At 38.0% G+C, this 19920-nt stretch overlaps 1 protein-coding gene across 2 annotated transcripts; it reads right to left on the bottom strand.

The window, feature by feature from the left end:
* Window positions 1–470: 470 nt before the first annotated feature.
* Window positions 471–19119, bottom strand: RB195_000545 (uncharacterized protein; the record flags this gene model as incomplete). Of its 2 annotated transcripts, XM_064196953.1 has the most annotated exons (11): window positions 471–543; window positions 610–696; window positions 1951–2066; window positions 4549–4645; window positions 5409–5521; window positions 5582–5695; window positions 5800–5906; window positions 7748–7926; window positions 8129–8180; window positions 17998–18070; window positions 19117–19119. In XM_064196953.1, 11 exons carry the CDS (start codon window positions 19117–19119, stop codon window positions 471–473), a joined length of 1014 nt encoding a protein of 337 aa, XP_064052834.1. The 2 variants fall into 2 exon arrangements, with proteins under 2 accessions (XP_064052834.1, XP_013291530.1); XM_013436076.2 differs by lacking the exons at window positions 471–543; window positions 17998–18070; window positions 19117–19119 and having other exon boundaries at window positions 576–696; window positions 8129–8178.
* Window positions 19120–19920: the final 801 nt, after the last annotated feature.

Raw genomic sequence — 19920 nt, 5'->3', positions numbered from 1 at the left:
GAATTAGGCAGAGCGATCGTTCTATTTCAAATTAACTTCCTCTTGAGATTCATGAGAGGTACAATGTCCCATTCATTATGCCAAGAATCAAGGAAGGTCGGACTTTCGCACAGTTGAGAAGGGTTTTAAAGAAAGTAACAAACAAGAAATGTGAATTTCTAATCGTTTTAGTCGTTACTGTATTTAAATGAAAGCGCCAACGTCTCTTTACAAACAATTACACTCGATCAACACAAGAAATGTTTATTTATGCACGACATATGGCCACAGAAAAAAAAACAGAAATCCTCTCATAAAAATCTCATATAATGCTAGTGTGGTGTTAGAATTCTGAAGCTGTGCACTACATTTAAAGGAGTAATTTCTGTAGTTTACACCAGCTAAAACAGAATTTCACCAAGGGCTCAAAAAGAGAAAAATGCCACCATGCCACAGTAATATGTACAATGGGAAAGTAAAAAAAACCACTATCATACTCCATCCACTATCGAAATTGATCGATAGACATCGAAAATGGAGGTCAAATATGTGATGTGATTTTGACTAAAATTTCTACGGGTTTATGTCAATGAAATCTAGGGAAAACGACCGATAATTTCCTTGACGAACTGTGAGGCACGGTCTCCTGCTTCTTTGGCGATTTGTAAAACCTCTTCGTGATTCACATTCACAGAAGTGTCCGCATCTGTGTTACATCTGAAAGAAGTATCGAAAATACATTGTTGTGTCAGATTTTTTGCTTTTCGTATTGGAAGAATTGTCCAGAAAAATCAGGAAAAATCATAGAAATATTTGGAAAGAACATTATTCTTCTCCTATTGTAAATAGTATGCGAAATAGCAGTTAGGCAGACCGGTTATAGAAAAGACGCGATTAATAAATAAGTAATGATAATTAAATTTAGCGCATTAAATTAATAAATGTAAAGAAATCGCCACGTGGATGTATTCGTAGTTAAGAATGTCCAGCTATAGTAGAGTCAAAACGACATGAAGCACGGTGCAGTTGCGTAAGCGGCTGCGATCGAAGCGGTGCGGTGAAGCGCAGCGGTTAGGCTGTAGTGAGGACCTTTGCTGGAACCGTTCATTGCTACGGTTCGCGATGGTCCCACCTCGATTCCAAACGCTATCTCCACACCGCGTCGCTTCGAGCGTAACCGCTTACGCAACTCCATCGTGCTTCATGTCGTTTCGACCCAATTATAGTTTACTCATATCGAAACTATGAACGCTATTCGATTAAAGGCAACGTTTCACGAAATCGACGTAGTCTGGAAACCTGATGGACAACATAAAGTTCAGGGTGTGGACAACGAATATAAACGTGGCCCCGCTCAGTCTCCCCTAATAGCCCTAAAAAACTAAGTAAGTTGGAACGCGTCACCTTTGTGCACGCGCTGCATCCACGCGCGAGCGGTCGAAAATCAATGAGGTCTCCTCAGAAGCCTATTCAAGTAAAACCAATGAATAGGCTGCCGAGGAATCCGCAAAGTGCACAAGGGTATCACGTCCTAACGTACCTCTTAGGAATAAACGCTGTTCCCATGCCGTTTTTTTTAGGATAACTAGAGGAATTTGATCGGGGTCACGCTTGTTTCCGTAATCTATACTCAGAATAAGAACTGTACTAGCAAAGAATTGAATAAAAACTGTAGTGCCGTTGTTTCGGAGAGTAAAGAATAGAGAAATAAATAGAGAAATCACTCAACTCTTGGTGTTCCATTAGATTTCCCTAATCCCTCATTTTTTGAAACGTTCCCTTCAAGTTGAAGGGAATCCTGATGCAATTTTTCTCTAATTCATAACTATGGCTGTGTATGACTGCTTGTTAAGGAACAAGATGAAATTCGATAATGATATGTATAAGCTCCTCCTCCTTTTTTTGTCTCAGGCGCAAATTTTGACGTTTTTTAGATAAAAAAAAATATAAAATGAATCCTAGTTAACTTACATATTTGTGATGAGGGAGAAGCCGAGAACTTTGATTCCACATTGACGGGCCACTGCTACTTCATGACACGTGGACATGCCAAGAGCGTCTCCGCCGACCATTTTGAACATGCACACCTAAATTGGAAGTAAACACTGAGCAAGAACCGTCTTAACAAAAAATCGAATAAAAACTGTAATGCTGTTGTTTCGGAGAGCAAAGTCTTCAGTCGCTGCCTCCGTTGAGGCAACGTGAAAACTGAGTCCACTTTTTCTATGGGACTTTTTTATGGGACTGCATCGAAAAAGCCTTCATGCAAAAATTAGAACAGGAAAAATTCGCAAATTCTACAAAGCAACATCTGTGCCTTTGAATTGAAATCGTTGCCCATATCCAGGATGAAATTGTTATTCACATCCAGGGCCGCGCGGATCTACATATACTCGTCGACAATTCTTTTCAATCGAATGAGCGCGACGCTTCTGCCCATTTCTGCTTGGGAGGCAATTTCTCTTCACTCCGTCCCGTAAAAAACGAAAGCGCACCGCGTTCACTCGACTGGCGATATTTGGCGCCAAGTATAAACGCTCGAACAACAATTGGATAGCATGGTTAAGGTCATTCATCTAAACGCTGTGATCACGTATTGATCCTTCTGACGATAGCGCAGATCAACGTCAGCGAGCCGCACACTTTCCATAGGGTATTTTTCATGATTTTCTAATTTTTAAAAGTTTTTTTTGTACTTGGTAAGTTTATTATTATCGATTCTTTCCGCAGTTGGACGCGATACGAGTTATAGTGTCTGCATGACCTCCATAACTTCAAAACCAAGCACACCAGCATAAAACCTTTTGAACAAAACTCTTAACGTTGACATCAAAAGGAAATTTTTCCAAGATTTTCCTCAAGGGAGCGTACCTCGAAATTGAGTGTAGTATGTGGAAACCCGATGGAAAACACAGAGTTCTTAGTATAGATAAGGATAGGATTGCTCGTTCACTTCCTCCTAATAATCCTAAAAATAACGGTGCCTTGGTATCTATGAGGTACTTCAGAACGTGCCGTCCTTGTACCTGCTCCGATTCCCTCAGGGAATCCGTTCACTGGTTTTACTTGGATAGATTTTTTTTCTTGGATAGGAAGGAACCTTACTGAACACTCTGAAATCCATGATTTTCTTCAGGTTTCACTACACTGCCTTTAAGAAAACCTTGGAAAAATTTCCTTCTCTTGTTAGTTTTACGGATGTTGAAAGGTTTCCCCAAACCACGTCAATTTCCTGCAAAGTCGCCTTAAACTAGAGATTCGCTTGTCAAAACTGGTAGTTTGTTCATTTTATTTTATGCACCAAAATTTTCAGGGAAATTTCAGGAAAATGAAAGATTCAGAGAAATGTCCACAACTCCTTTTTTCCCTTATTATGGCCGCTTGCATCATTTTTATGACATCAGTCATAGTTTATCAGTTCGTTAAAAAAGAACCATTCTAAAGGTTACGATTGGCGTCAAAAGTAAAACAGAAAAATTGTCGCCCTTTCGTTATCACCTTCAGAACTGACAGCGTGTCTCAAAAAAAATATTTAAGTTTCCTCCATGTGACAGCAAAGAAAGCCACACTTTTTTTTTGGCTCGCTTTTGCAAACAATCAGATTTCTTCAGTAGAACCACTACATCAAATACTTGTTAAAATTCTTTAAATCACTACAAAAATGTGAAGATGTAAGAAATTTCAAAAAGGTTCTAGAATTAGAGCATCGTTGCTTCCATAGAAATCCGTGGAAGAGAAGAAATGAAGAGCGGTTGTATACGTATGTAGTCAAAACTAGATGTTTTCCTTCAGATCCTCTCTATTTTTAAATTAACGTCTTCCAATTAAAATTCTAATTTTTATTTTTTCTTGTTTTTTTTGTTTGTGTAACGTATAAAATATGTAAATGAATTGAAGGTGTCACGAGCTCATCACACACTCCATCACGTTCGCCGCTGACTGTACTTATACAGCAGAAAATCGCAACTTTCTCTGCGCTTCCTATTTTCTTTTGTTTTTGTAAACAAATCGTAAGGGGAACAACTTAATCGAGCGGTGAAATCTTATGAATAGGCGAAAAAAATGAGAATAACACTGTATAGTGCTTTGGTCAATTTCTTTAAAGGCATCACCCCACGAATCTGAGGTGGCGGCGCATGCACAAGGCTGGCGCGCTCCAATCGAACTCGTTGTAGGAAATAGCGCGCCGGGACGCTCGAAGCCGTATTTCCAATACTTTCACGTCGTTATGTTGTTTCAATGGCGTAGACAGCTCAGCTTCGCTCTGCTCATATCGTTTAAAGGCATCACCCCACGGTCTGGAAGATGCCACGCGTGCACAAGGCTGGCGCGCTCCAATCGAACTCGTTGTAGAGAATAGCGCGCCGGAACGCTCGAAGCCGTATCTTCCTCGCCGTTTTCTAGGGGAATTAGGAAGAAATGGACGGAATCACACCCCTTTATATAATCTACTATCCCGTATACGAATACTCCACCTGAAATCCGTACCACATTAGATTCATGGGGTGATACCTTGAAGATTTTGAAAAAAGTCCTGGGCAGAGTTCAATAGCATCGGATCGACCTTACCTCAGCAGGTGACTCGTACAAAGGTCCTCCGGTCATCACATAGACACCTTCGAATAATCGCATATTGTTCTTGTTTGCTATTTCCATTGCTAATTTCCTGAAACAAAAAAAAAACTGCACATAAAACTCTGATGATTCACATCATTTTCAGGAGTTTTTCCTAGGGATTCCGCTATACTTCGTTGACACTGACGTTATTTCTTGGAACACCCTTGCTAACACCGCTAATCGCTGTAGTTCGCAATGGTCCCACATCGATCCCAGCCGCTAGGTCCACCGCACCGCTTCCAGCGCCGACGTTTACGCAACTGCACCCGTTTCATGCCGTTTTGACCCGACTATAATTACTACAAGAGGGAAATATTTGCTATCGATCCACCAATGAATCCAGCGAATTACGGCGAAAGTTTAGAAACGATATTCAAAAACATTTTCGAGTTCTCTTCAGTAGTAGATAGAGTTGAAAATGAAATTTGGGAGCATCTCAGCGTAAAAAAAGAAATGATAGCTAAAAATCCAGGAATCATAGCCCTTAGCAGCACCATTTTCATCTTTTTTTAAGTTGCATTCATTAGACCACTTCCAATTCTATCTACTAGATATAATCAAAAGAAAAATTTCAAAATCAGAACAAAAGCTCGAAAAAAAATTGCTAAGTTCTGGTTCGCCACTTCAGGTCCCACAATTAATCAATTTTTAGAAAATTCTAAACCTCTGCTCTCTCACCGGCACGTGTTCTCAAGGATAACAATTGGAAATATTGCACTGATATGAAAGAGTAAACATTTTCTTTGACACCAATAACTGCTTGTACGATCCATTACTTTAAACAATGAACAAAAAAAAACATTTAACTGTACCTTAGCTCTTTATCGTACGCATCATGCACGGAAACAAATCGTGCTCCGAAACGTGGATCATTCAGGGCGACCAGTGGAGAGAAACCGGCTAAGGCAGGTAAAAATATGTGATCCTGAAGTATAAACACCTTTAGTCGCAGTGAGAAATGTATCCCGAAATGATTCCGTTGAACCTTAATCAGCATCAGATCTCCGTGCTTGAACTTTGGATTCATTCCACCGGCTGCATTCGAAACCACCATTATTTTTATACCTAACAGATGCATAACACGAACCGGAAAAGAACACTGAAAAGTGTGAATTTTCTTCCAGAATTTCTCCAACGAGTTGTTATTTCCTCACTATTTTTTTACTCTCAAGAAATCGAGGAAAAAAAGAAGTATTTACTCACCAAAGCGAGATCCATATGATGTTCATAGGGATGAAAACGTCCTTGCATACAGACGACTTTCTTACCACTCATCTTACCAAAGATCAGATTTCCTTTATGTCCAACCACTATAATCTGATTTTTCATTATTGGATTATTTCAGTTAATTTTACTCTAAAATTCTTGGATGCTACTTAAATTCTGTACTCTTGGATGCATCCAACACGACAAAAAGAAGTCAAAAATCGCTAGTCATCGAAAATTTTTCCTTTTTCTTTACTGCATAATGCCGTATGCACTCGACATGGCGCAACCTAATCACTTTCTGAAGCATCTGCCGTTTTATTTATTTTCAAGATAATTCCCAATAATATAATTTTGTAATTTTCTTCAATAATTTTAACAGAATAACTATAGAATAATTAATTTCCTTCAATTTCTAATCAATATTTATCGATCTCAACAAATATTAAGGGCAATAACCATGAATCTGACATGGTGAGGGAGTTCGCGAGAAAAGCTAGAAATGGGCCGTAGATTTTTTTGATCCCGCGTGGTTCCCCTCATCTCTCCCAAGTCGTCGTAGAAAAACCGTGTAGGAACAGGTTTAGTTCCTATAAAGTAAGTCAGGACGAGCTTCTGTGTGCACTTTTTTTTTCTTTTTTTTTCGCTCACCAACCTATTCATTGGTTTCACTTGAGTAGGCTGGTGAGGAGACCTGGCTAATTTTCGACCGCTCGCACGTGGATGCGACGCGTGCACGAGAATGGCGTGTTGCAACGGGAATCGTCGTTTAAAAAAATGTCGTCTTTTACTCCGTTTTTACGACGACTAGGGAGAGATGAGCAAAACCAACCCGGATCCTACAATCTACAACCCCATCTCTAGCTTTTCCCGGGGATTCCCTCACTATATCACATTCCTGGTATGCTGCCGTTAACAATTTCAATCCCGCTCAGCTTTCTTCTTTTCCTGGATTCTTTATCGCTAGAAAATAATTTTCCAGTTAATGTGAAAGATCGCAATTATTGAGAAACGTAGGAAAGGTCAGAAAGCAGGAATTATCCGCTGCACCGATGAATAACGAACGAGTTTGCATACGTTGGAAAAGCAGTAGACGAGGAGCAGAATCTCAGCACGATCGATCACAACGAAAGGTCACCACCTAATCACTGTACGATCCTGATTTTCCTGATCGATTTGACATTGTTGGACATGCTTCTTACCTCTTGAAGATGGAAAATGTCTTAATTTTTCTTTTTTTTTCATTTTTCCGCTCTCACTTTTGGTTTTTTTTTCAATGCCCACTAGAATGGGATGATTCAGCAGGTTAAAGTTGGGATGCAGATCATGGATTCAGTGCGTGCACGAATTCCCAGCGGACGAGCATATGAGATGCTCTGTCCGAGGGAGTTTTTGAAAATTATCAGTGTTACTGAATCTAGGAATCATGCGACCATGTCGCACTGGTGTATCATCGCTATCATTACCTGACTACTGTCAGTTTTCTATAATATAGAAACTACAATGAAAGACGTAAGCTGTGGCCTGTAATGTCGTAGTTGGCTGGTAATTAGATCATTTCTTACTTTATATTTATTTACTTTATACTTTACCTTTACTTTTTTATTGTATTTTTCTTCGAATTTCTTAGCTGATATTCACCTTTATGTCATTATGACGACCAAAGTCAGAAAGTGTCTAGAAGTTTTCGTTTAAAAATCTTACAACTCAAAAATGAAATGTAGAAGGATTGTCCACACAAAAAATGCGCAACCCCTCATCTCCCTTTGCGTTTCTTTCTTTCTGTTTTTTTCTCTTATCTATTCCGCTTGGCAATCTGCAATCTTTGGTTTCTCTAGGATTGATAATTCTCCTAAGCTTATTCTCATTATATAAATCTTCAGGAAGACGTTAGCGACTAGATTTATGACGGAAAAAAGAATGAGAAATATTACTAGGCACTAACCGTGAACGGATGGGAATCCAGGGATTTTTTCGTACGGGAGAATTGTTGGCTCTTCTACCTGATCTCCAATTGGCCCAAGACCAGAACCGCAAATAATCCCAACTTCTGCTTGTGCCTTGTCGCCTAGTTGTTGTTTTATTGAGGCGACAACGGCTAAGAGGTCATCGTAAGAGCGAGGACTGAAATGAGTGAAAATGAAAGAGAAAAATCGAGATAATTTTCAAAAAAAAATTCAAAATTTTCAAAACTGTACAGTTCTTTCTGCACCTAAATAGCACATTTTCGTAAATTTTCAAAAATCTCATTTAATGTTTCAATGAGCGAAAGTAAAAAGAGGGATCAAAATGTGGACAAAAACAAATTTTCGAAAAAAAAGCTCACTTGATATTTTTATGAGCAGGTGAGGATTCGTTATTGTTTATTGTGGCCATTTCTGAAAGAAAACAAACATATTTATGTAAAGCGGTAAACATTTGAAGTCGGCTTTCAGAGAGAACAGAAGACAGAACGAGAACACACAGAGAACTGTGATACGATAAAGGCGAGCTTCTTCTACCGCCGCTGGAACGGAATGTACGAACGATCCAGAGTCTGACGACGACGACGGCGACGATCACATGCCAAAAACAATAATGATGCGAGAGACTTTCTCTTACAGTATCACTTGCAATGCAAAATCAGATAGCTGCTTTCTCGCGCAAAATCAAAGCTGATTCTGCAGCAGCGGCGGCGGCGACGGCGTTGGCGGCGGCGGTCCGAAACTCTACTCCACATACAATTAGTCATTCCGAGTCCGGAATGAGATCATCATAGCCAGAATGTAGAGCGGGTCTTTTGGCGTGCATATTTTATTGATTTTTATTCTTACTTCTACTATTCTTACTTCTATTCTTAATTCTATTCTTACTTATTGCATTTTCTATTTCATTTTTATTCCCCGCAAAATTTTGTTATTTGAAATCTGCTCAAAATTAGTATGAAATAGGAGGAAACTACTATTCTATTATTCTTCTACTATTTAAAAAAATATGCGCATTTTATCTATATTACACTTATTTTATCTTATATTTTATCCAACTAAAAACTAATTAATTAACTAAACCAATAATTTAACAGCGTAATACTGGAAACTACAATTTTGACTCATTTCCGCTGTTCCTGTAGAGAAAGTGTAACAATGCGGTGTTCTGATTATACATCACCTTCCATTGTTGGTTTTATGTTGTTGTTGTTTTTTTCTTACTCACAACATCGATGGAAGCATCAAATGAGAATTTCGATATTAATCACTACCTTTGAAGAGAATTTCAGCTAACCAAATGCGAAAAACAAATTAAAAAATGATTAAAAAATTATAGACGGAAATGTCGACAACTTCAACTATTTGTGACTAAATGAGGATGATTTATCAAGAAAACAGATCGAATGAGGGTGAGAATTTAATTAAGTCAATTAAAGTAATTGCTTTAATTTCACCTTTAATTTGACTTAATGAAATGGTTTGGTAAAGTGAACGAAGAACAAGGAAAGGGTTTCAAAAATACAAGAGTGTATGGGGAAGCAAACAGCCTAACAAAATGAAATCCTCATTTTTTTTTGTCCTCAATTTTCTCATTTTCTAGCTACGTATGATCGCATTTTTTCCACCATCTGTTAATCAGCGGACAAAATGCTAGCTTATTTTTTTAAAAAAGAAGCGGGAATGTTGCTGCGCTGGAGCATCCGAGAAAGAATTGGAATGTCAGTTAAAAAGTCATAAATGTACGAGGAGAAACCATATCAGCTGAGCAAACTTTGATAAGGTTACTGTTTACTTTGAAAATATGTAATGGGTTTGTTGAAATGTCACTTGCAGCGTGAAACCATCACTGCTCACTCAGTCCATTAAAAATGAGTAAATTAAATCATTAAAAAACGGAAAATTATTAGTATTACTATAATTATTATAGTATTATTTATTATTATTATTATTTATTTATTTATTATTGGCGTTACTAAAAATTTATAATTATTAGGAAAAGGAAAAAAATTAGTGATTTAAATTAAATTAAATCATCCCTAGCTCCCGCCTACCCCGTCTATCGAAGCACCGCATGATATTTTTACTTGGTTCCCATGGTGAAGGGAGCTCATAAGGAAATGAAATGGTAAAGCATGAACTCCACAAAAAGAAAGAAACTCGTTTTTAAATGAAAATTACTCGGTAAAAATGACTTTAAAAGGAGTTATAATTTCGAGAATGAGAGAAAAGGGATCGTGGAAAAGAATGCAAAAGTAAAATAGATGCGCATCAAGAAGTACCCAGAGCGGCTGTCAGAATATATCCTTAGGAGTTATGTGTGTCGATGATTGCGCTGCGCTGCGGTCGGCAGCGACAGCGGACCTTTCCTCTACGCATGCAAGATGCCCCGCCCATCTACTTACGAGCCTAGGCAGATTGATCAAAGGTATATGAACTCCAGAATGCGATAATGACCATTGCAATCCGCGTAGATGGGGAAAGTGTGTATGGGGTGATGTGAGATAGCTTATTTCTTATCAGATTCAAAACTTGAAGAGTTTAGAGCTTGGTTTTATTTGTTTTTGAAATCCCATTCGTACTCGCTTTATTTTTTCAAATGCTATGTAATATTAGTAATTTGTAATAAGTAATATTAGTTTATGTTAGATTGTTTTATTGGTGTTCGAGTGATATTGATGCTATCAATCGTTCTGGCAAGCGCGAAAACTGTCTTGCAGGCACACAATATTCCTGGAGGCATACCTTGCGGACAGAACACCGTATGATAGAGGGTCAACGATTGTTTCTAGACAAAACTTTTTTTTCTAAACATGAGAAAATATGGAGTGAAATAACGGGGGAACTTACTTTCAAAAATATATCCTAATAGTTACGACTTCTACCTTCTTGTACGAGTAAAGATTTGTATTCAAGTTCTACTCATTTCACTCTAGTTAGTCGCCGATATATATGTATATATATCGTTATTTTTACCGAGCAATCTTCATTTGCAAACGGATTTCTCATTGCGGAGCTCATTTCTTATCATTTCACTTCCTTATAAGCTCGTTTTGTCAAGGGTATCCAGGCAGAAATATCATTCGCGTCTTCGGTGGAAGGGGTGGGCGGAGCCTAAGGATGGACAGTGCGCCTGGACAGGCGTAGCGGCGATCGCTGCTACTGGCACAGACATCGGCTGCACCCAATTCGCTTGGGTATCTCCAGAGCGCCCACCTCCCTTCGAGCGTTCCGGGGCGCTATTTTCTACGACGGGTTCGATTGGAGCGCACCAGCCTTGGGCACGTGCCGCATGTTCCGGACAGTTTTTCTGCGGCAATTAGGAAGAAATGGACGGAATCATCCTTCTTCCATAATCTAGGACCCTGTATAAGTATAACCCACTTGAAATCCGTACCACCGTACCATTCGTGGGGTGATGATTTTAATTCAAGCTTGGTTACGGAGAAGACTATATGAGGGGACTAGGGCTATATTTCTAATACATATTCTAATAGTTACGATTTCTATCTTTTTGTACGAGTAAAATTTTGGTTTCAAATTGTACTCCGGTTAATCGCCGATGTATATGTACATCAATTCACATTTTTCCATGTTTAAGAAATCGACATGGCTAGAAGCATAGTCGTTGACTGGCAATCATACGTGGTCCTATCCTCAAGATATGCCCGTAGGGATATTGTGTGCCTGCAAGACAGTTTTCGCACTTGCCAGGACAATTAATGCCATTAACAATCAGTCAAATACCAATAAAACAATCTAACCTAAATTAAAACAAAGAAGAAAAGATAAAGATAAGAAAGAAAGAAAAGATAAAGGAAGTAAATAAACCAAAACAAAAACATGTTTATAAGGGTGTTTGAATAAAACATAACACTAGAAAAAGAAAAATAAACATTTCAACGGTATTATCCATCCATTTGATTAATAATGCTGACCTTATAAACTCTAGAATGTCAGTAAATTAAGAGCTAAGTTTTTTTTTTTTGAGAATAAAGCATATAATAGTAGCAATAACACTAATCTTACAAGATTTGGCGCATTCCAGAGCATACAAACTCTTCTTTGATATTTTGTTTATTTCAAATGTTTTTTTTAAAGAAAAAGTGAGTTCATTAACGTTTTTGAGCTTTGCAGCTGTCTGCCACTCTATACAATTATTGAGTCTACGTAGATTTATAAGAGGGAAATTAAAAAAAAAAGATTAGGGGGATGTAGAGCCTCCTAATAGTAACAGCATAGCCATTTTCTCGAGCTAGAATGCTGGTCCTATAAGATCTAGGATGCCCCAAACTTTGTAAAATTAGAGTAATTGAAATCGCATTAATGAGATTTGTAATCCATTTGAGGATGAGTCATACGAGACACTGAGCGTATAATATTATCAATGAAGGTTTGATGAACGGCAAGAAGAGAAAGTTTAAACAATATTTGAGTTAAAGACAGCGTACCACGAATCTGAGGTGGTGCGGATTTCAGGTGGAGTATTCGTATACGGGATCGTAGTTTATGGAGAGGAGGGTGATTCCGTCCATTTCTTCCTAATTTCCGTAAAAAACGGCCTGGAAGATACGGCTTCGAGCGTTCCGGTTCGCTATTTTCCACAACGAGTTCGATTGGAGCGCGCCAGCTTTGTGCACCCGCCGCATCTTCCGAACCGTTTTTTACGGCAATTAGGAAGAAACAGCCGGAATCACCTCCCTCTCCATAATCTACTATCTCGTATAGGAAAACTCCACCTGAAATCCGTACCACCTCAGATTCGTGGGGTGATGCCTTTAAAATAAACGAAAAATATTGGGTTGATGCATAAGTAAATTTTTAATTAATTTTTTTCATTCTGACTTTTTTAGAAAGACAATTTCTTTCTCTAAAAGATAGTGCGTTTAGTATTTTAATGCTAACTTAATTTTCGACAAGTTTTAGATCGATATTTAAATGTTATAGGAACAGCGGCGTACAGCAGCCTCGGAGTTTTCTTAAAATTCAACCTCAACCCCGGTGAAAAAAGGACGAATTGTGAGAAAATTGTTGCAAACGATAGTTCCAGTACTGTCTCATCGGAATATAAGTGAAATTGTTGCAGAAAAAATTTAAAAATGTTGAAATTATGGTAAACATCTACGAAAGATCCAACTATTCTGTTGCCCAAATTCCTTAGCTAAATGGTGAATATGTAAAAGCAATCCTTGCTTCAATTTTCCCTTTCATACGCTTTTTTTTGCAAAGTAGGGTTTAAAGTAGTTAATAAGAAGGAAGTCGAGTGTTTCAGAAACGTTGCTTGGCAAAGACTGTACAAATGAAGAATCAAGGTCAGTTTATGATACAGCGTAGAAACTTTTATATTAATCACCGTGGATGATAAGAGAATCAAAAAGAACAATGGAACGGAAAGAAAACTTAGTATCCTCTGATCTTTGAACTCAAGCACTCTGTATGACTGTAGTTCACTAACCATACTCATTTCCCTACGAGTTGTAACGTCGGGAAATTTATTGTCCACAAAATAATGTTTCCGCGCAGATGCGCTTCTTTTTCAGAGACTTAAAAAGTTGTTCCATTTGTGATTGGAACCATCTATATAAATATAAAGTTGGAATGATGGACCGGAAAGGATATAAACTTTAACTTTATATCCTTTCCGGTCCATCATTCTTTTACTTTTTTCCTTCAAAAAATCTCAAGTTGAACCACACATTAAAAAGGCGTGAGTCCCGAAATATCAAGGCATAATGAGTGATTTTCTTAGAGTAATCACCTCTAGAACCTATGAGGATATTCCCAGCAGATTATAGAAACCAGGAAGAAATTTTCCGAAAGCAGAAGGCCGCTTTCAAAATGTAGGAGAACAAAATTTTACGAACTATATGATAGCGCAAACGATTTGCGAATGTGAAGAGAAAACGAGAAACGCTCGGAAAAAGACGATTGATGTACAACGACAGACTTCCTTACTTGTTTCTGATTGAAAAGAAAAAAACAATCAAGGACGATACGGTCCTGCATGCACTGGATTAGAGTATGAATGATAGTGATTAGGGTAGATCAATTACTTTTTAGGATGTATCAACCCTTCTGACTCTTCCGACCTCAATTCGGACTTGTTTGAGGTTTACGAAGGCGTATCTGGCCTATAGAATGACTCCCGAGGCCTAAATAACTCATCAGGTCAGTGTTTCTGCCCCTCGCAGACAAATGTGACCCGGATTTGTTGATCCGCAAAAGAATTGAGGGCTTGGTTAGCCTAAGGCGGCCTCGATCTGTCTACCTTAGAGTCATAATGGTGACTTATTACTACTACGACCCCAAAATCATTAAAAACTACACAGAAAGCTGCTTAGGAAGGTTATCTGGCCATGATACCCAAAAATTTTCATACCGTTTCTAATAGTATACAGTATAATAGTATGATAATGATAGCTACACAAATCATAGCATATACGCGATTGATTTTCAAGGTCAATATGATTGGTTGATGGATTGGTTCTACGCGGAAAACCTCGGTCACTTTTTTTCACATTCCGTCTTCAAGAACGCCTTGAAATGGAAACAAAGTAAAATAGAAGTAAAACTGGTATTTCTTTTGTCAATGTAACCGTAGAAAACAGCTCTACTCGCGCTAAAATTTTGCGATTCAGCCTAATAAAATTTGGTAAATTTATTTTAAAAAGAGAACTTTCAAAAAAAATTGAACGTAAATAAATAAACAAGCAAACACGGAAACGATTATTTCCGTTTGAAACTCGGCGTTATACTAAGTTTATTCTTCTTTCTATAATACACTTTTAAAAATTTTTAATTTTTGGATTAACCTCCCTTTCCTAGTGAAGAGCTTCAAGAGGGAGCTCTTCACTGGGAGGCTAATCTTAAGAGCGTCTAGAAAGAGGCGAAACGATTAACCTTAGGCCTTAGTCCTTATTTTTATGATGTACTAAATCCGATCTTTTTTCCGAAGACTCTGGGACCCAATGGCTATCTGTTATTGCGATCCATGCATGACCGCCGTATGGGCACCTCACCTCCCGCAGCTCCTCAGGGCACCTTTTTTGCCAAAGGAGTGAAATTATCACCTCTCCTATATGGAGAATGATATCGCCCCGACGTGATCGCTGAGTAGGAGGAGGGTTCTCTATCCTTCGCCATGTATTGCTGCTTAAACATATTTATTTATTTGTTTATTTATTTATTTATTTATTTTATGCCCAAGGAAGGATGTGGCAAGGACAAAAACAAAAATAAATGGAATAAATACATAATGAAAAGATGGAAGAAAGAATACAGTGAGCAAGGATTGCAGCGACGAAGGCGGGGACGATTCCGGGATAGCTGATGCTGAGGAGTGATCAAAGTATAAGTAGGCTTAAATAAATAGATAAATAGCGCAAATAAATAAATAAATAAATAAACAAAGAGCGAAGGATAAATTCTGAGTGTCAGATCTCTTTGGTTTTACTAATCGCTCCCATTTCAAAGCCACACTGGACAAAAATTCTCTTCTTCCTTTCCAAAGTTTTTTTTTTTTTTGAAACACTATCCGTCCAGTTATTAAGGAAAATCAGTGATTTATCAGTAGCTCAAGACTTTAAAATCAAATGAAGAGTTGCGCTGATTTCATTGAATCGTTAATCGTATCGTGAAATAGCAAGAGAGAAAGCAATTGAATCGAAAAAAAAACAATTAAAAATCGAGAAAACAATTAAATTAATCAAAAACAATGAATAAACAAACAAATGACCGAATTAACAACCACAAACTGTTGAAGATTGGTGGATGTGAGGTTTTTCTCACGGTGTGACCGGTCACGTATTTTGATGTTACACCAACAACTAAGACATTCCATTTCCATTCAAAATTGGCGAAAAAAATTTAAAAAAATAAAAGGTTAAAATAATATCTTTCGAAGCAATGGAATCATCTTAAAAAAAAGTAAAAAGGTTAAAATAATATCTTCCAAAGCAATGGAATCATTTTCCACGTTCCTAACATCTACAAAATTTTATTAATTACTTTATTCTAGGATAATACGGGATTCAGTTGTGGTTAACGGAAAAGACGAACGAAATGTTCACTATTTTCCAACTACTTTAATTTTTTCTTTAGTTCTTTAGTCTCTTTTTTTAGTTCTTTTCCCTAGCAATTTTAAATCTTCAACTATCACTTTCTTCACTATTTAATTATTTAGTAACTTCGAAATTTATCACCAACGAAGAAAATTTTTTATTTATATTATAAAGGCGAAAGTCGCTTAGTATTGATTATTTGCACTTCTTTCTTAACTCATTTATGACTTATTTAGATGTTCCATCTTGTTTTTTTTATGGCTCATCTATATTCAACAAATAAATGAATAAATAAGTAAATAAATAAATAAATATGCAGTCTTTGAGGACGCGGTAGCGCTGGCTGCAAACCTATAATACGAACGAAAACATTTATGTAACGGTTTAAGGAGGATCTTAGAAATTGGACATATTTAAAGACGATGGAACCATTTACATAGAAAAGTTCACTCAAAAGTGGACGAATGCACGAATGTTAGCACCTTAAAACAACAAAAAAAGCCGTTTAATATAAAAATTAAATAAAAATTTCGATAACACGCCCGCAATTCCGTGGAATAGGCTTTTAGCAATGCAAAAGTGTTGACTAGGAGAGTTGTGTACGCGCGAGATGGTTGCTTCGCGACGGGAATAGAAGTGTTAAGATCCACTAGCCTACGGGATTTTTCAGTATCCTGGCCTTCGGCGTCAACATCGCCCACGTATAAACAATTAGGAATTCAATTGGGAACATACATACAGAATACTTCGTATCGATTCCTGATCCGTAGTTTTGAATGGGGATTAATCGGATGAATTATTTGAACAATCATTTCCGCGTATACAAGTCTGATTACTACCTCTTTATACTAAACGCAATCAGGAAATTAAAGGGATCACTCCACGAATCTGAGGTGGTGCGGGTTTCAGGCGGAGTAATGCCTATACGGCGTCGTAGACTATGGAGAAAAGGGTGATTCCGTCCATTTCTTCCTAATTCCCGTGAAAAAACAGCCCGGAAGATGCAGCATCGAGCGTTCCGGGGCGCTACTTTATACAACGAGTTCGATTGGAGCGCGCCAGCCTTGCGCAAGCGCTTTTCTGGGCTGTTTTTTACGGCAGTTATGAAGAAATGGACGGAATCACCCTGATTCCCATAATCTACGACCCGGTATAGACGAGGCTTGGCCCACCTGAAACCCGCACCACCCCAAATTCGTTGGGTGATGCCTTTAATTGTAAGTTGTGTGCACGTACGAGCAACATAACTTGCACATTTATATGAAGAATCTGGACATTGCGAAAAAAAATTGGTGTTTCCCAGCTCAAATACCTGGAAGAAGCGTGGAATTTTCGGTAATAACTCTCAAAAATATTAGGAAGAAAAATATAGCCCTAAAATTGAGAAGTTTTCAGTTCTTTCGTTTCATTACGCTAATCTTCTGGAGATTTTCGACTTGAAGTACTCGTGTCACTCGGTGTCGATAAGGAAGTTCACACAAGACGCCGAGTCGTGTAGGATAAAAAAAAGGAAAAATGACAAATGGATGGATTCTGTGCTAGCTATAGTTGTGGATGGAGAAGGTCGGGTAGAGATGTTTTCAATGACGACGCGCCCAGGAAAGAAATGCGAGCAACCGCCTCAGACAATAGGTACCCGTCCGCGGATTGATGATGATGATTTGAATATTCAAATAAATGTTGGAAAAACACTGTTAAGCACATCTTAAAAAGAAAATTAAATATGAGGAACAAGCTCTTAAGATCCCCACTATTGGCGCCTTTGTTCCGACCCAGCCAGTCGAAAGAAAAATGATTTTTTTATACTACACATCTTTTAAAAACGGTTCCTGAGCAGTCTAGATCTATGAAAAAAATGAAAAAAAATCAAAGATCTATGCTCCACAAACTAAGCACAATATGATTACTACTATTGACCCTTTCTTCCGATGCACCCGATAAAAAGAAGAATTTTTTTGAATTTTTTATGCTTAAAATGTTTTTTTCATATAAAATAAACAATAATAATAAATAATATATAAATTTTTGCATTTTTTTCAAAAAAAAAAACTCCTGAGCACTTCACATTAATCAGGGAGTATCAACAAGTTGAAGGATAAGGATGAAGCTCATAAGAAGTTCATAAGAAGATAAGGATAAAGTTCATAACGTCAACAAGTTCATAAGAATACCTGGATGTCCTGAAGAAATCTGAGATATGGAGACTACGACTTCGGAACAACCGCTCCTCAGCTGTGCTAGCAGCTAATGCAAGTCACAATGAGTCGCGGATAGAGGATAGCCACTGAGGAATCACTCAACGGTATCAATAACACAAGGATTAAAAACAGACAGGACAAGGAGGGAGGTGTTTATTCATTGCTGGAGTGATGTATGGATAGGGATGGTATGTATGTATATGTATTTCCATGCTAATCATAAGTAAGGATAAAGGATTCTGGAGGATTCTGACGTTGATCAATCCGCTTGGGATGCCCACGCCACCACGTTCACTTCACTTCAGAATCGTTTGATGTTTACGAACTGGCGTGACTAGCCTGCAGAACTGGGGCTTGCGGGAACTAGTCGATATGTCAAGTCAGTGTTTTTATCGCCGCAGACAAGTCTGGAACCAATTTATTCACCCCAGAGGCATTGAAGGCCTGATTAGCACTGGAGCGGAATCGAACCTGCGATCGCGCATGCTGCAGCCACAGCGGAACCTCTTACCGTCTGCGCTACACTGCCCAACCATAAATAAAGATAATAAAGATCATCGTATCATAAAGAAAAGATATAGGCAATAGGTTAAGTGAAAAGGATTGTTTTATTTCGTGAAAATAAATTAATTAAATACCACGAATCGAACAGATAGGTGATTTATGACAGTGCTAATTGAGTCGTGGGCATGTTCTTCTAATAATGATTCCGAGCAGTGCGCAGGAAATACATAAAAATGGCATGATAGCATCCGAAAGAGGACCAAGTTCACAGATTGTCTGAGGAATGTATTTGATTCTCCAAATCAAAGCTCATTAAATATACTTTCAAATGAGAAGGAGACGACTTTCCGTAGTAAATGCTTTTATTTCTCAAGTTCTTGAGTATAATATTTTTTAAATCATCAATTACACTGTTTCCAGTATCCCTGCAAGGAGTTTCTCCAAATTTTAGATGTTGTAGTTCTTCATATTTTCAAATAATTGAGCTTGCCAACCCCTGAGCAGTTGGCTTACTAGTTTAGTTTATGTAGAATAAACAAGCGATAGAAGATTGTAGAAACATTTTCACGTTTTGGAACCTGGACATACCATTGTCTATTTTTTTCTACTAGTGTCCCTACAAGAGTTGCTGGATAGGACCCTTAGTTAGGAAAAAATTTTGGTTTTTTTTACCGTCTTCAGAGGTCTAGATAAAGGTTCTTTGAGAAAAAAAAACCGAAACGTCAGGCTAAGAAAGGGTCCCATCTAAATTCGTTAGAAGAAAGTGTTGCGACGATGTAGAACTGCACCGAAAGAGAGTTGATTGAGCCCTACTCGCTACTTCAAAGGTTCAAAGAGAAAACTTCTCACGCGCTATGAAAAAAGGAGAGCGAAACGGCATTGAGGAACGGTGGAAGTGAGTGTGAGCTTCTGCAGCAAAGCAAATGACGAGTAAAATGTGTTTGCACAAATTTTTTGCGGCCTCCGCGCTTCATTTTACGAATTCGCGCAGAGAATCGAATGATATGTATGATTCACTGTGATGAATGATTCGCTGTGTTGCCACAGCACGGAAATTAAATGCGTCATATGGAGGACATTCGTCCCGTGTGGTCCCTCTTGCCCTTTGTTCAAAAATATAAACGTAAACGTACACATAACAGAAACTGCATGTAAAATATGCTTTTGTTGGATTTACACCGGATGTAAATAAACAAAAAAAAACTGAAAGCTGAGCTGAGGAAGAGGGATGTGCACTTAAAAAGAATGGTCTTCTTAAGAATACCTGAGTCAATTCTTATAGACTCAACTTGGATGGAATATGCGGCACAATATTTGAAGAAATATTTGGAAGACATATATACGTGCTTGTTAAACACCTCCTCTTTGTTTTTTTAAAGAGTTCCGATGAAG

This window comes from Necator americanus, chromosome IV, assembly GCF_031761385.1.
Source record: "Necator americanus strain Aroian chromosome IV, whole genome shotgun sequence".
Taxonomy (NCBI): Eukaryota; Metazoa; Nematoda; class Chromadorea; order Rhabditida; family Ancylostomatidae; genus Necator; species Necator americanus.
This window is presented reverse-complemented; position numbering and strand designations above follow the sequence as displayed.